Raw genomic sequence first — 16,657 nt, 5'->3', positions numbered from 1 at the left:
GTAGTCAACAAGATTCTCTAGCTGATGAATCTGCTTTTAAGGGAAAGACATTCCTTAGAATATTTAATGCAAACAGTAGAATTACTAAATAAATAATTATGGTACGATTTATTCGGTTTCCTGTTTTCTTAGTAAAAAAAATGTCACCAGGGAAAAAATGAAAACAAAATAATGTAAGCATAGAATGACTCCATAGTTTCAATTCTGATGATGGGCAGTCTCTGGTTTAATTGAGGGGGGGAAAAAAAAGCTTGGTATGAAATGGTGCAATAGTAATGTTGGCAGCATTCCAAAGAGACCCCTGATTCTTAGGCATTTTCCACTATCTTGCATGCCAGAGGTGGAGGGATCAGGCTATTGGACAGTCTCTTTTCTATTCAGGGAATTTAGGATACTAGTCACCAGAGAGGCTACAAGAGGAGAATTCATAATTTACAGGAAGAGCATCTTGTAAAATTTTGGGGTCAGAAGACCTTGGATAAGCTCTTAGAATAAGTTCAAGGTAATTCTAAAATGTATTCTTTACAGCTACATCTCACCTGGAGGTGGTCTGTGTGTCATTGAACTAAATACCCCTCCCCTCAAGTTATGGTACCTCCAGGACAATTTACACTGATCCCAAGATTAGGATTGGGTTATTCAGGTGATCCAGGCTGGTCTCAGGCTTTTTCTTCTGATGGGAAGGATAGAGGATAGTCTTCCTTGTATTCACTTCTAAGCAGTTCCCATAATTCTCACTTTTGATAATCGATTCAGACACTAGCTCATGTCTCAGCTGATGTCTCACTTTAGAGTCCTTGCTGAAACAGCTGAAATATGTGCTTTTTCATGATGCCTTTAGAAGAAGGCCTCTTCCTCCTGGCTAGATTTTACAATCATGCAAGTATTAAGACTTGCTAGCGGAATTGTTCTTTGTGAAGACAAAACTTAATCCTGAGCTTCAAGGGTTTTTTTTTTCTGATCCTTAGACAGCACGTAACCTGTTGTGAATTAGTTCTTTTAATCTGATTTGCAAGGTAATTTAAATAATTGAGTTGTCCTGCAGTTTTAACTGGAAGACAGAATAGTTTACAGTGTATGTTATTAAGTAATGCCTTACATGGACAGGATAGAATAACGAATGTGGACCATCTAGGTGAACAGTTCTTTGGAATATGGACTGGAAGAAGTTAGTGAGGTAGTAATCTCCATTTTTTTCTGTTGTTATGGGAGGAGTCTGAGGAGTAGGAATTCCTGAAAATGGAAAAGATACTATATTGATTATAAGGGCACCTCAGCACTAAAACAACAAGTAGTCTCGTAAATCAATACAGTAATGGTTGTATTTTGTAATCTTATTGAAGACCTACCATTAGAACTCCTGTTTAATGCACTGAATTATAATTATGGCAATATGAATAATAGACATGAAGATATTTAGAATGCAAATCCGTGTTCTAATATATTCTGGCAGATAATTATAACTGTACCTTTCACAGATATTTTTTTCTTCATATACTGTTAGAATCCAGCTAGCCATCAGATATTTTTGAGGCCTATCTTTTTTTTTTTTTTTGGATTGGGAATACTATGTATCGGTTCTGGGATTCTTTCCAAAATACAGGGAAGTTGTCAGGCAATAGGTTTCAGCCTACTTTTAGAGACAAAGCTGGAAGATTCTTTTTTTATAGTCTAGATAGCCCATATTTTCTTAACTACTTAATCGGAACTCTCATAAATATTATTCTTCTGGATCGGATATTTGTGAAACATCCAGATGAGCATTTGCAGTTGTGTTTGCTAACTCTGTCAAGGGAAATAAAAATGCACTGTAAATAGTACTCAAGACAAACCTTTGTGGCATGGCTGGAACGAAAGGGCTCATCTGCCCTTTCAAGAGTACATTTAGTTCCAGACAAATGTTGGCTTTGCTGAAAAGGAGTACATTCAGAAAATATTTTCAACTGCAAGACATTATTCACAGCTCAGAAATTATTCCTCATTCAAATAGTATTTGATCACTAAAATAGACTTGTAGTGAACAGAAAAGAATGTCAACCAGTTCACTTTTAACAGATCGTCCACCTTCCACTTCCTTTAAAATTTCTTTCAAAACATACTGAAATAAAGTGAACTTAGAAAAATAATCCTCCTCATGCTGTCTGTATAAGCATTATAGTACCTGATGCATCTTAAAAATGTGTCATTATTCGATCCCTCTTCAAATTTTCATTTGCCTCTCTTTTCCCAGATGTGTAGCGTTCCTTTTGAATCACAGGAGTTTGTAGTATATTCTTTAGTAGTGGGTAATCACTTTGTTTTGCAACAGAGGACTAGAGCTTTGGAATATTTCTAAAATGTCTAAAAATGAAAGAATCTTCTCTTGATGTAAAATTAATCATTAAGGAACAAATATTCAAAATAAGGTAAGAATTAGCTGCGATGCCTGCAAACATATGAAGGAAATAGATTTCCTTTTCCAGAGCCCCTGAATATCAAGAGCTGGGAGGAGGAGAGGCAGCCTCCCAGCACCCTGCAATTCTTACACAGATTTGAGAGGTGGGGAAGTATATTTCTCTTTTTTTCCAGGCAGGTTTCATGTTGGAAAGAGTTGTGTTAACATGCTGTTCTCCCAATTGGAATTTTGATAGTTCAGTGCCCCCCACCCCACCCCACCCCCCCGGTATTTTGAGGATTTTCTGTATGTGGAGATATTTTTTAATTTTTAAAAAATTTTTTTAAAAGTATATTCCACTTTTAAATGTTGTATGCTGTATGGCTACTGTTGTAAAGTTGTATTTTTTTCCAAGCCTAATTTTAATACCTTGTAAAAGGTTGGGCTGTCATTCTTCTTGTAATTTTACAAAACGAAGTGTATGGACAATATCTTTTGCATATTTGGGTGTATTTTTCAGAGCTTACTGGGATGAACCGTACGGAATTATCACGGAATTATAAAGGGAACCGGTAGCTCCTTTTTACACAAATATTTGTGGAGAATGTTTCAGCAAATTTTAACCTGATGTTTTTAAGCTTTTAGTGCTGCTCTTCAAGTTAACTAATGTATGCATTCTTTATAATTATCAGCTGTGTTTCTGTCCTGATGCTTTATTTTACAGAATCACACTTTTATAATCATTAGAATATTTTAAGTTTTTTTTTTTAAAGTGAGGCTAATTTATAATTCTGGAGTGAAATTTTCATTACTTCATTCTTTCATTTACAAAACTCTGAGACTTCTATGTCAGTTTAGATTAGTGGAATCAAGATAGTCAAGATATCTTCTCAGTTCTATTACCTGGCTACATATTTTTTAAAATACCTATCAAAAAGTAAAAATAAACTTACAATATCAGCTGGAGGAAGTTTTAAGACCATGATTCACATTAGGCAGACTTATTTTTCTTGCGACTTTTCTTTGTATAATTGTTAAATGAGTAGTTTTGTGATAGCAAAACAAGTTATTACATGAATCTTTGGAAAACTGTCCACTGAAAATTTGAATAAAATGCTTGTCTCTTATTCTTTATATCTAGTTGATTCTTCCTGCATTCCTTATTTATTTATCTCCTATGCTTATCTTCTGTGAGTAATGGAACACCTATGTAGCTTTGCTTGCTCTTGTGCGCTCTTCTTTTTTGTTTCCCTTGGAAAACGTGGTTCTGGTTTATTTGCTGCATCCTCCTGCTGAATATTTTCATGTAGCCCCTATGAGTGTAAATGATATTTATATTGAAAATCTCTTAATTGTCCTCTATTTAAGCTGTAACACATTTTCAAAGCAAAGTCTTCCTGTGCCTGACCCTTTGCAAACTATTTATGTTCAGATGTTGGCATTAAGGAAAACAGTTTTCACTTTATTCTGCAGTAACTATATAATAGTGTTAGCTTGTGATGGAGCATGAAATAAATGCTTGTGTCTTCACTTTATTCAGCAGTGCTTTTTATTCTGCTTTGCTAAATAGGTAATGGCCTATTGCCGCATGTAGTACATTTTCCTTTCGAGTAGTAGTTTGCTTTGTGTTGTTTCTATTTATTATCATTAAATATATAATTTTATTTATTTTTTTCTTTTGAACTAGAATCAAGACTTGAAGGTTGGCTTTCAATACCAAACAAAGGAAATATAAAGCGGCATGGCTGGAAGAAACAGGTACAAATGGATTTTTTCTTGCCTAACTCCTTTGAAAAGCTTTTTAGGCATACAGTAATGATGGAATTTGCTTTACAACTCATCTTTCTTAAACAAAATTATTGAAGTAGTTTAGTGCCTAGACATTATTAAGAAAAAAAATCAAGAAAATTCAAGTTCAGCGTGATAATGTACAAATTTGTAACAGGAGGTTGAGGAAATGCTTTACGATGAGCATCTTAGAATCATGAATCCTGTTTGGATTCTACTTTACCTTGGTCTTCATTCTCATTATAAATTGTCATGGATAATTTTCAATGACATTTCCTTCTCCCTTTTTTTAAAGTGGTTAGTCTCTTGAAAAGACTGGTTTATTCTCAGACCTCTGTGATGGAATTCCCACTCTAAAGAAAGTAGTATTGCTTTTCCTCCGTAGAAGGTGGTGTGTCTGTCAGACAATCATGACAATATCAATGATATTTTGTGGAGAGTGAGTGTTAAACTCTACATTATTTCAACTAACAACCGCTTAGAGTATTCCCCCCAGACCCTTAGATGAGAGTCAGTGCAATCAAGTACCATATTGAAACTGCTTGATTACTGCAGTTTGGAACCTTAGGTTTGTTACGTACACTTTAAGCGCTTTTCAGTTGGTTTCTAGCTGCTTTGTCCTTCACTGTCTCTGTATTAGCAGAACTGGATGAAATTTACAGGGCAAGTTCTAGGATGTTCTGGGTGCTGTATTTGAGTCAAATGACAATAGTATTTGAATGTTCTTCAGGTGCCTCAAGAAATACACCTGTTTGCAAATTTATTCCAGGACTGAAGTAATGGATGTGCAACATGTATCAAAAATTGTTTGATAGCTAAGGCTGTTTGACTTCTGTTGTTTCAGAATTGATTTATCCAGCTTGCTGTCAGACTTTTGGCAGTGCCTTTGCCACAAATCATGTAGCTTTATTCTGCTCTGGATTATCTAAAATACTGCATCCTTTTTCTGTCAGAATACATCTGGCAGCTTACCTACTTGTCTTCTAGAAATGGAGAATATTCATTCACCCTGTGATGATTAACTTAGTAAACTTCTGATAAATGCAGCTTCTCCACTAAAAGGCTATCTGAGCTTCTTCAGGCATGCTTAGATCCTTCAAGATACTGCAGGCAGTTACTCCATTCATACTCATTCATACTTTGCTATTTTAAATAATAATCCCTGCAATTTGAAGGAATTTGAGCTACAAATAGATGCCTCTGTCATAAAATGAATCATGCTGACAAGATCCTTAAGCTAGCTGAGATTCAAACCACTGAGACCCAGTAGTGAGGGACCATGTTAACTTGGGTGTGTGTTCTGTTGGCTGAACTATGCTGCGTCTGAAACAAGTTGGCTTGTACTTAACCTCTTCGTGTGCTCCTGCTCTAATTAGCTTTCAGTTTTGGGGTTAGTGGGAGGCATGGAACCTCAAATATAGCCATGTCCAGGTTAATTTAACGAGAAAGCCGTAACTGTATTAGCAGAAGCTGTAACTGCTAACTGTATTAGCAGAATGATTGGATTGATGTCTGAGTTGTTATAAATTGAATTGCCACATTTCTAGCTCAGATGTCAGTGGCTCTGATTTTTGTCCCATGCCCTCAGTCATTTAGCTTAAGTTAGAAAGTTTTGAGTGTGGAAAAGATTCATTTGAGAAGAAAGACTTGAGTTTAGAGGTCAAGCTATCATTAAAATGGGTTAGCCATATTTTTTATTTGGAACTTCATCCCAAGTTGAGATGATAAAAATATTTTTTGCATGGTCATAACAGGATGTTGAAGCTGTTGCATGCCTTATAGTTAACTTTTCTTTTGTGAGGTTGAGTTGTTCTTTCACCAACACTTGTATGCAGAGTGATAACTGAGTTCAATTGCAGTCAGAATTTGCATTTGTTAGTAGTAGTCATTTTAAGGCCTTACTCTTATCTGTGAAAGGTAGAGGTGTGTACTTCAAAGGTAAAGAAGGTATTAGCTCTCTGTTGAAAGAGATCAAAGGAACACAAGCACAGACTCTTTCTTCAGTGGAGAAAATCAGACTCACACCACTACTACTTGGTACTTATTCAAGTTGATCGGACTTTGTATTAAAGAATCGTGACTAAGGAGGTGAAAGCCCTTTTTGTCAGGGGGGACAAAAAAACAAAACACAACAGCTTTTGTGGGTTTAGATGCATTTCAGTAGTTTATGTGTACAGCTGTAGCATGCAGCTTGAGCAACACGTTTTAAAAGCACTTTTCTGTAAACTTGTTAAGGTAACTTGCATATTCGGATTGTGAGGTCAGACTTAGTCCTCTGTAATGAGGAGGCTCAACCTGCTCTTGTAGGAGGAGTAAACGCCATTTACTAAATAGTCAGAAACCCATTCGCATACCTTCCAGTAACTGGAATTCAAGATGAGCTGTTCTTGTGTTCTCTTTTCTTTCCTTTCCCGTGCATGTGTGTCATGTTATACCTGAACATGGAGCCGAACTTAGAACAGTCTTTTTAATTCTCTTTTAAACGTCATACATTTAAAACCTTGTTTCTAAAACATTTGAAACTGCAGGGAGGGAACTGCCACAGCTGTCAATGAGCTTATGCTTATGGACAGTTGTAGCAAAGGCATTGGACTGGTAGGTCCTACTGAAGAGCAACAAGCAGCAAATGCTAAAGGTCTGAATTCACTGGGAAGTGCTTAGGTTAAAGATGTTTAATCTTAACTTGCTTGTGGGTTATAAAGCTCTTATTCTGTCTGAACAGCTTGCTTTGTTTTTCACATCATATGAACATGTTTTTCCTTCTAGTACCTAAAGGGGGCCAACAGAAAGCTGGAGAGGGGACACACTGTCAGGGGGTGTAGTGATAGCACAACGAGTAATGGCTTAAAGTTAAAAGAGGGGAGATTTTGATTAGGCATTAGGAGGAAATTCTTCACTCTGAGGGTGGTGAGGCACTGGCACAGGCTGCCCAGAGAAGCTGTGGATGCCCCATCCCTGGAGGTGCTCAAGGCCAGGCTGGATGGGGCTTTGGGCAGCCTGGTCTGGTGGGAGGTGTCCCTGCTCATGGCAGCAGGGTTTGGACTAGGTGGTCTTCAAGATCCCTTCCAACCCAAAGCATTCTGTGAAACATTTATAATTGTGTGATTATGAGCGGCACTGGAAAGGTGTCTGCATGCTTTAGGTTGAGGACTATATCTTTGCGCTTTTGGGGACAGGAAGGCAGATGCTGCAGGCATACTCAACATTTGGGTATTTTCTCGGAATTGGAGCCTAAAGCCCACCCCTGCTCTAAAACTCTCAGTGCCTTCCCAATAGCTCTTCCATATTCCTCAGAATCCTATGCATTCTCAAGTACTCCATTTTTTCAGTAGCATGGGATAGTTTTATTAATATGTAGGTTCTTAACAAGAGCTTTAAAATACTAAGGAAAAAAATAAACTAATCAGCACATTACTTAATATTTCTGTTTCTTAGCATCTTTACAATTCTGGAAAGTACTTTGTGGTTTGACCTTTAAAGTGGCATGCAGCAAAAGAATGTCCATTTCTTTTTTCTTCGTCTGCAAACGTTCACTTTGCTGTCTCAGTTTATTCCTGCATCTGAAATATATACCAGAGTGTGACTTGTTTGCTCTTACTGCTGGTTTGCTTTTGCTCTTTATTATATTGGTTCATTAAAGAGAAACTGTAGGTAAGGCCACCCCTTGTTTGGTGCAAAGTACCAGTGAGTGGGAGGTGTTTACAGCTTATCAGTAAGTGATAGACTCTGTACTCCAAGAGCTGATCAGGGATGGAGTAACTTTCATAGCAACATCCCAGTAGCAACTGAAGTTTGAGTTTTGTGTATACATAGACTTACAGAGTTGTCGTGAGCGTTTCAGAGTTCTCCAGTGACAGTATGCAATCACTGTGGCTGTAGCATTGCATAGCTGTCAGTAGTATAGCTGTCTGGATGATGATTTAAGTATTTGCTGATATTAGTTTAAAAACCTTACTTTACTCAGGCTTTTATGTGCTTTTAAATGTTGTTTTTTAAAATGTAGTTTGAACTTGTTTTTATTCTTTCTTTCCCCAGTATGTCGTGGTGAGCAGTAAAAAGATACTGTTCTATAACGATGAAAAGGACAAGGACCAGTCTAATCCATCCATGGTACTAGACATAGAGTAAGTAAAGTTATCGTTGACTTTGCATAAAGATAGGCAAAAGAGCAGCGTCTGAGATCACTGATAACAAACCTAGGCACTTGGAATCAACATTCCATAAACAACTTCGGATTTTCCGTACTAGTTGGACAATGTATTTCACAGTGCTGTTACCTTCTGTGGAAGATCCTATGTTTTCTTTGTATTACTAAGTCTAAAAGGTAGAGAGAAAATGAATTGCAGTATAGCATGTCTCTGTAGTCACCGCTTTGCTTTTATAGAAGAGATGAGCCTTATTATGAGGAGGGTCAGAAACAGAGGAACCTATGTATTACATCTCCTTCTGATTCAGTGTTACCTTTTATCTGTGCTGGCTAAGTTATACAGCTGGGTGGGAAGAAGTGGATCAGTCTCCCTGACACTGTAATACCTAGTTTGTCCAGTTGCTTCAACTGTTGCTTTCTAAAGCAGGTCATGATAGCTGTGGGGCACACAAAAATAAGGTATAGACTCTGTTTTTAGATCTCATCCCTTTGCCTCACACCTTTTTCTTGCAATCTGAGGAGGGCTCAGTATTAAGTGAGTCCAAAGCATTTTTAAATTTTCCAGATGGTTTCTATTTATTTTAAGTGAAGAAAGTAAATAAGTTGTGTTCCCTCTGCATTGGTAATACATAAGGAAAAATGTGTCAAATATCACTGAAGCCCATTGCTGTTACATGATTGTGATGTTTGAACAGCTGACCAACATTATGGGACGTTATAGAGTAGTAAGTGGAAAAAGGCTTTAAAATTTATGAATAGGTCTGCCAGTGACTAACATAACAAATGTAGTGGTCTGGAAGTAATCACAAACTCAGGAAGCACTTAAGCTGCCAATTGGTTATAAATAGGAAAAGCATTATTTTCTCTTTGAGCTTTTTCTTATTCTCTTTTCATAAACATCTGTTATGGCTACTGTTGAAAAGAGAGCCTTGGGCTGGATGGATTTACGGCCTTTAACCAGTGTAGGATGGTGTTTGTTCCAATTTTAACAACATTTTCAACACCTAGTGCCCCAAATTGCCTTTTGTGATCTTCTTACATTGATTGATTCTCGGTTAATCACATGATTTAGTGAAAAAAAGGAAGTATTGCTGTGCTTGATACGGTTACTTCCATCTAGGGCTATAAATATGCTTTTCTAGCAATAATCGTTTAGACTTCCCACTGTTCTAAGGAAGAATTTGAAAGCCTCTTTCACAGGTAAATTTTCCAAGGTGGATCTTTAACACATTTTAAGATCATCCTCTTTACAAGCTTTTGGTCTTACCTGGATAGACAAGATCTATATGATTTTAGTGAATTCCTGAAACCATACTACAGCCTCGAAGTATATAATTTTGCTTGCATAAACAGGATTTATAAGAACTTCAAAGCAATTTGGTTGTAACCTTTTAACCTTTTCTGATTCATGTTTCTTTTAATCTAGTAAGCTGTTCCATGTCCGACCTGTAACTCAAGGAGATGTATATAGAGCAGAAACTGAAGAAATTCCTAAAATATTCCAGGTAAAAAAGACGTGAATTATCTCTGTTCTAACTCCCTTCAAAAAGTTCAGTGTTGTCTTTGGAAAAACATACAAAAATATGTGATGCTTCAACAGTAACATGCTAGTATTCCTTTTTTTTAGATTCTGTATGCTAATGAGGGGGAATGCAGGAAGGATTTGGAGGTAGAACCAGTACAGCCGGCAGAGAAGACGAATTTTTTAAATCACAAAGGCCATGAATTTATTCCAACGATATACCACTTCCCAGCCAACTGTGAGGCCTGTGCCAAACCCCTTTGGCACGTCTTCAAACCCCCTGCTGCTCTGGAATGTCGAAGATGCCATGTGAAGTGCCATAGGGACCACTTGGATAGAAAAGAGGAATTAATTGCACCATGCAAAGGTACACTCATGTTTTTTGTAGCATTCCATATTCTCTGCATTTTTAGCCAGACCTCCTAACCTAAGGGATGAAAATAAAAGCACTTTAGATTAAGTGTTGTACTCTTTAGTGTTATGTTTCAGATATGAAAGGTACTGTTACAGTAATGCTGTTAATACTGGTTATGAACAGGCAGCTGTGTAAAGCCTGTGTAAGGAGGCCTTTTGTGGTGTAACTGATGTTGCTCTGCCGAGGACCTGGAGAGCATAAGGGTCCCTAGGGGTTTTTGCCCAGGTACTGGTCAGCTGCTTGGTTCCCAGACCATCCTTTCTGTCCTTGTGCATAGCCCACGTTAGGGGCAATACAGTAGCCACGTCACCAGTCCATGCTGAGACCTTTGAAGAGTGGTTCTTCTGCCACTTCATGGATTGGAGTGAAGGTTTCTTCTCTGTGCTCCTGTGAAATGGAGCATTTGGAGTATGTACTCTGGAAGTCAGTCATAAAGTACCCGTGCAGCTTTCCAGCATAAGACTGAAATGAGTGTAAATTGTCTCATTTCTTGAGTATGAATGTTAGAATCAAGAATCTTAATGAAGAGAGAGAACTATTGAAAGAAACAGTATTTATAATTTCTCCCGCTGTTTATTGTCTTCTAAAACTACATAAAACGTTCAGCTACAAGCACGTATATAGATGCTGTTCTTCTTTCCAGTGGTGCAACTGGTATGTCATAATTTGTTGTTCTGATAACAAATCCTAATTTTCACTGAATCATCTTCTGCCTTTTATGTACAGTGAGTTACGATGTAACTTCAGCAAGAGACATGTTGTTACTGGCATCCTGTCAAGATGAACAGAAGAAGTGGGTGACTCATTTAGTAAAGAAGATCCCTAAGAACCCACCATCTACTTTCGTTCGAGCGTCTCCTAGAACTATGTCTACAAGATCCTCAGCAAATCAGTCATTCCGAAAAGTTGTTAAAAATACTTCTGGAAAAACTAGGTGAGAAATAAACTACAAAAGCCATGGATCTCTTTAACAACAACAACAACAAAAAAAACAGCAAAAAACTCTTTATAAGTCTTAATTAACTTGAAATTGTGGAATAACACCATCGTTAAGACTACTGAACTGATGGTCTAAATCTCTTCTCAAATCCTGAAAGGAGGAATAGACAAAACTCTCCTGCTATTCTTACATTTACCAGTTCAGATTTTGAAAAGTACAGTAGAGATGGCAATGCCAGGCTTGCCAATGCATGTGGGGGAGCTGTTTGCATTTTTTCCTGTTTAAAAGCAAGGCTCAGTAAATATATCAGCAATGGCATATAAATGCAAGAATGATGATGATCCACATTCATGGACTGACTCAAAGCTTGTGGAAGCTAGAGTCTGTCTGCAGATGGGGATGATATGAGAAATTTACTCAGTGATTCATAAAATCACAGAATAGTTTGGGTTGGAAAGGACCTTAAAGGTCACCTTGTTCCAGCCCCCTGCCAACACCTCCCACCAGACCAGGCTGCCCAAAGCCCCATCCAGCCTGGCCTTGAACACCTCCAGGGATGGGGCATCCACAGCTTCTCTGGGCAACCTGTTGAAGTGTCTCACTTCCCTCCGAGTAAAGAATTTCTTCCTAATGTCTAATCTAAATCTCCCCTCTTTTAGTTTAAAGCCATTCCCCCCTGTCCTATCACCATGCTCCCTGACAAAGAGTCCCTCCCCATCTTTCCTGGAGGCCCCCTTTTTAGGTACTGGAAGGCCGCTGTAAGAGCCTTCCCAGAAGGCCTCCCCAGAGCTGTCTCGTCTCCAGGCTTAACAACCCCAGCTCTTTCAGCCTGTCCTCATAGGAGAGGTGCTCCAGCCCTCTGATCATCCTGGTGGCCCTCCTCTGGGCTCACTCCAACTGGTCCATGTCTTTATGCTGGGGGCCCCAAAGCTGAACGCAGTGCTCCAGGTGGGGTCTCCTGAGAGCAGAGCAGAGAGGGAGAATCACCTCCCTCGACCTGCTGGCCACGCTGCTTTTGATGCAGCCTGGGATATGGTTGGCTTTCAGGGCTGCAGATGGACGTTGCTGACTCATGTTGAGCTTCTCATCAACCAGGGATTCATGGGTTTGTGTCAGAAGCCACCAAGAAACTTCTGGATTCTCAGACTGTTTATGCTATTTCTGTTAGTGTCAGGCAGGTTAAATGATGATTCCATTCCTTGTCCTTGCTCACTCATTCCCTGTCTTCCCCTGTCTCATCAGTTGTTTGGTAGAGCTATTTGTGACCCTATGCATTAACCAGGGCCAGATTTAAAATATACTTCTTTTTTAATGCTAGGACATTGTACTGATTTTTAACTTGCTTTCTGATAGTATGCATGTTCCTTTCCCCCAAAATAACTGAATAGGTGGACAGTTAGATGTGAAATCTTGTTAAATTGTCTTGTCTACAGAATGTCCACTTCTCCCGACTTCCATAAGCTTTATAATGCTTCAGTGTTTCCAAACTTAGTTTTCCTTCAGTCCTCAACTTTCTGGGATTTATTAAAAAATGTTATCCTTCTCCCCACCAAGATTAGACATATCTTTTACAAATTTTGGATCTAAGTTGTATCTGCTGATTTAAAATATGCATCATTAATAGTTATTTAACATCTTTATTTACAATAGAACTGTTGAAATACTCTTGTTCTGTGACTGGGAAAAATACCAAGTGATTTTTATATATCATATGATACATAAATAATCAGAGGATTCTAGAAACTAGTTACTGAAAGCAGACCTTATAAGGTCTGCCTTTAAAAACAGGCAGATAAAAGTTTAAAAGTTTAAAAACAGGCAGCTTAAAAACAGGCAGATAAAGGCAATAGAAATGTTTAGAACTGGCTAAAGAATGCTGTTACTGATTAGTAAGATTTTTCAGTGAGTCTTGGACTACCTAAGACCAAAAGAAAAAGCATATTGTGTTTGCTACTTAAAAGAAATAAGTGGAATGATTTTGATACTGACTGACCATTCCAATATCAATTCTGGGGGAAAAAAAATGTTAATATAAAATTCATTAATATAGTTTCAAGAGTTTTTAAAATATGATGGTGAAATGATATTAGGCAGCATCACTTACTGAAAATGGCAATTGAACACAGTATCTTTTGAGACAGTATTCTTGGTCTGAAAAAAAGAATACATAGTATTTATATTTTAGGACAATATGGAGTTATTACGAAGAAATTAGAATGATACAAACCCAACACAGCATATGTTTCATAGTTTAAATTGATAGTTACCCAAGTGTAAAGGTCAGAGGGTCACCATCACCATCTACCAGCAGCTAACGTGATGCTGCAAGACTGGGATTCTTGTCACTTTTCTCACCTGCCCTATTACTGAACTACAGTCATACAGAGAGTTGATAAGTAAGGAACAGCAAAACTAGTGATTGATTTCTTAAAATCAGTTCATTAATTCATTTTCATTGTCTTAATAGAGATGCTGTTCATGGTGGTCTTCAGCAAGACCGAATTTACAGCTAATTCCTTATAGGGTGAACAATTGTGTATATGAAACTTTACAGTAGCTCTTAAAAGAACGGGTCTGTTTGGGGAGATCAGTTACACAATTTCTTTAATTAATCCTGTGGGCCCTTGTCTTGTTAGAATGGTACAGAATCATAGAAACGTGGAAGTAGTGAACAGGAACTTTTTTTAAATGAGAAAATATTATTTTTAAAGATGCTCAGGCACAAGAGATACAATGATCCTAATAGCTCACCGGCACTAAAAGGAGGAGAGCTGCAGACTCGTGCTTTTCTATCTTCTGTGAGCTTCACAGACTACCTCAGTAAATGTATGTATTTCCAGCAGAGAATTAATCCAGGAATGTTTTCAATCGAGTAAAACCCTCAGAAGGAAGCACAACAAGAAAGAAACCCTTACATCCCTTCTCACCCTCCCATCTCTGTGTCCCCCAAATAGTGGCTTTCTGTTGGGTTAAGAAGTTACTGTGGTTCATGGAAGAGTCCAGAGCTCCAGATCTGTCTCAGGAATGAGCGGAAGGACAAAGGTTTTCTACTTGTGTAGCTGTTCACAATACTGCAGTCTTGCATTTTCTCCATCTGCCCAAGCGTACAGCTTCTGTTCAGAACTTTCTTCATCACCAACTGTGAACTTCTGGGTTCTTGGGAAGAAATAAAGCTCCTAAGTTTTCTGGCAATTCAGAATCATAGAATATCCCGAGTTGGAAGGGACTTAGATGGATCATTGAGTCCAGCTCCTGGCACCACACAGGTCTACCCCAAAATTCAGACCATATGACTGAGAGCACAGTCCAAACTCCGACAGGCTTGGTGCCGTGACTACGTCCCTCGGGAGCCTGTTCCAGTGTGCAACAACCCTTGGTGAAGAACCTTTTCTTGATATCCAGCCTGAACCTCCCCTGTCGCAGTTTGACTATCTTCCCTCAGGTCCTATCGCTGGTCACCGGAGAGAACAGATCGGCACCTGCCCTTCCCTCCCCCTTGTGAGAGAGCTGCAGGCCACCATGAGGCCTCCCCTCAGCCTCCTCTTTTCCAGGCTGAATAAACCAAGGGACCTCAGCTGCTCCTCATACGTCTTCCCCTCTAGACCCTTCACCATCTTTGTAGCCCTAGAAGTTAATATTCGCATGGTATCCTTCATCTTTTTATCTTCTTGGATTTTGCTAGCACAGGCAGTGATGTGAATCAAACAGTTAACATTTACTATGACTCTTCGTAGGGTTAGCCTGTATCCATTAGTGAACTTGGTGACACAATTGGTATTTGACCTTAGAAATCTTTAATGATGTTTAATATTGACATAGAACACGTAATTAATTTAAAGCAAACTGTTTTACTGCTGCATATTGTAGGCACCGAGTGTGGAGGAAGAAGCATGTTGAGCATAAACAATTTAGAGAGGCACAGCTCTTGACCAGCGAGAGCGCTAGGTATGTGCGTGCTGCCAGCCTGTTGTGCTGCATGCCGGAGGCAGGTGGGGAGCCCACACACGTCACTGACGCTTGAGGAGCTGCTTGGGCGGCTTTGTGCACGCTTTGTGCACGCTCCGTCCCCACTGTGTAGAGGGGAGACAGCTGACGCTGGGCTAACTGCAACGTAATGGGGCTTGCGTGGCACTTGCAGGCAATGCGAGCGAATGATGGAAGGATTCGGAGTTACACCAAGCATAAAAGTACCAGAGAAAAGATTAGATAGGAACTTCTTTCAAGCTGTTCTTCTGTGGATGGTTTTCTGACTCTAAGACAGACTTGATGTTAGTCGTGGCTATGAACTAGACAACGGCCGCTGCGATGTAGCGTGGCCAGCCTGTGCCCAGGTACCAGTACGCATTCTGTTCTGTATGTCCAGGAAGGGGCAGTGGACTTTCAGTAGGAGAATTCACTTCTAATGTACCAGATGTTTAGATTATTAAATAAACTTATAGCAAATCTTTTATACTGAGCACTTAACTGGTGATTGGACAGTAGCTGAGCTAATCTGACAGTTGGTTTCCACTGTAAGGGGAGGATTCTTGTTTTGTCTTCCTTCCCTGCTCTTCTGTCGCTTGCTCCTGGGTAGGTACTTGAAATGAGCATTTGCTCCCTTTCTGAAAGGTCCACAGTTCAGTTTCCTGACTGTCAAAAAGAACTGTAGACTTATTTGGTCAGTGGAATCAGCCCACTGAGAAGTGGGGTGACTGCCAAAGCTGAGGAAAGGTAGGTAGGAGGGTGCTCCTCCGGGGCTGGGAAGAAAAGTGGAGGAACCCTTTTCATTTCAGGTGTCAGTGCGTTGTTAGATTGTCTTCCCTGAACTCAAGTCGCTGCACCCCCAAGTTCTCATCCTGACCTCTGCGCTTAGGGAGTAAGAGAAGCAGTGACAATTTTTATGGGATACACTTTTATCTTAGCTTTTACCAAGTATCTGAAAATTGTTCCTTGTCAGACAGGATAGCACAGTTCAATCTCATTAAGTCCTACCTTGTGAGCAGGCATTTTATATTTTATTGAATGGATACAGACTTTAACATGCTTTAAGACATTTTAGTACATTTAATTTAGATCTGATCTGGCTTTCTTTGCAGTTGATAGGCAGTGCTCTATTGACATTATGGGGAGGTGTATCAGACCCATTAAAATGAACCTCAAATATAAGTTCATTTTAAGTCTTACTCCTCATTTTAATATCTTACCACTAATAAATATGAATTAGACATTCATAATGAACTTGCTAGCAATTGCAGTACTGCTTCTAGGTCTGAAACTACGCTTCCTAGTTTATAGTATGCTAATTTATGCTCATTGTATCAGCACAGTTGAGGTGCTTTGTTTTAATATATTTGGACTTGGGCACCTGATCAGGTTAATGCATGTTTAAAACAAAACTCCCGTGCATTAGATGAGCTCTGGCAACTGCATGTGTGTGCTCTTAGCCCTACAAAAGCCTTTTCTTGTCCTGCAAGTGAAAGAGGGTCACCTTA

The 16,657-nt window shown here is 39.0% G+C and overlaps 1 protein-coding gene across 1 annotated transcript in view; it reads left to right on the top strand.

Moving 5' to 3' along the window:
• The window catches only part of ROCK1 (Rho associated coiled-coil containing protein kinase 1), a 90,067-nt gene that overhangs the window by 71,670 nt on the left and 1,740 nt on the right, over nucleotides 1-16,657 (top strand). Inside the window, exons 29-33 of the mRNA XM_080581109.1 lie at nucleotides 4,062-4,132; nucleotides 8,198-8,286; nucleotides 9,736-9,814; nucleotides 9,937-10,198; nucleotides 10,973-11,180. Coding sequence (XP_080437235.1) covers nucleotides 4,062-4,132; nucleotides 8,198-8,286; nucleotides 9,736-9,814; nucleotides 9,937-10,198; nucleotides 10,973-11,180 — 709 coding nt within the window. The remainder of the gene's footprint in view (nucleotides 1-4,061; nucleotides 4,133-8,197; nucleotides 8,287-9,735; nucleotides 9,815-9,936; nucleotides 10,199-10,972; nucleotides 11,181-16,657) is intronic.

This window comes from Anser brachyrhynchus (assembly GCF_964034855.1).
Source record: "Anser brachyrhynchus genome assembly, chromosome: 2".
NCBI lineage: Eukaryota > Metazoa > Chordata > Aves > Anseriformes > Anatidae > Anser > Anser brachyrhynchus.
The sequence above is the reverse complement of the archived record's forward strand: the minus strand, read 5'-3'. Positions and strand labels throughout refer to the sequence as shown.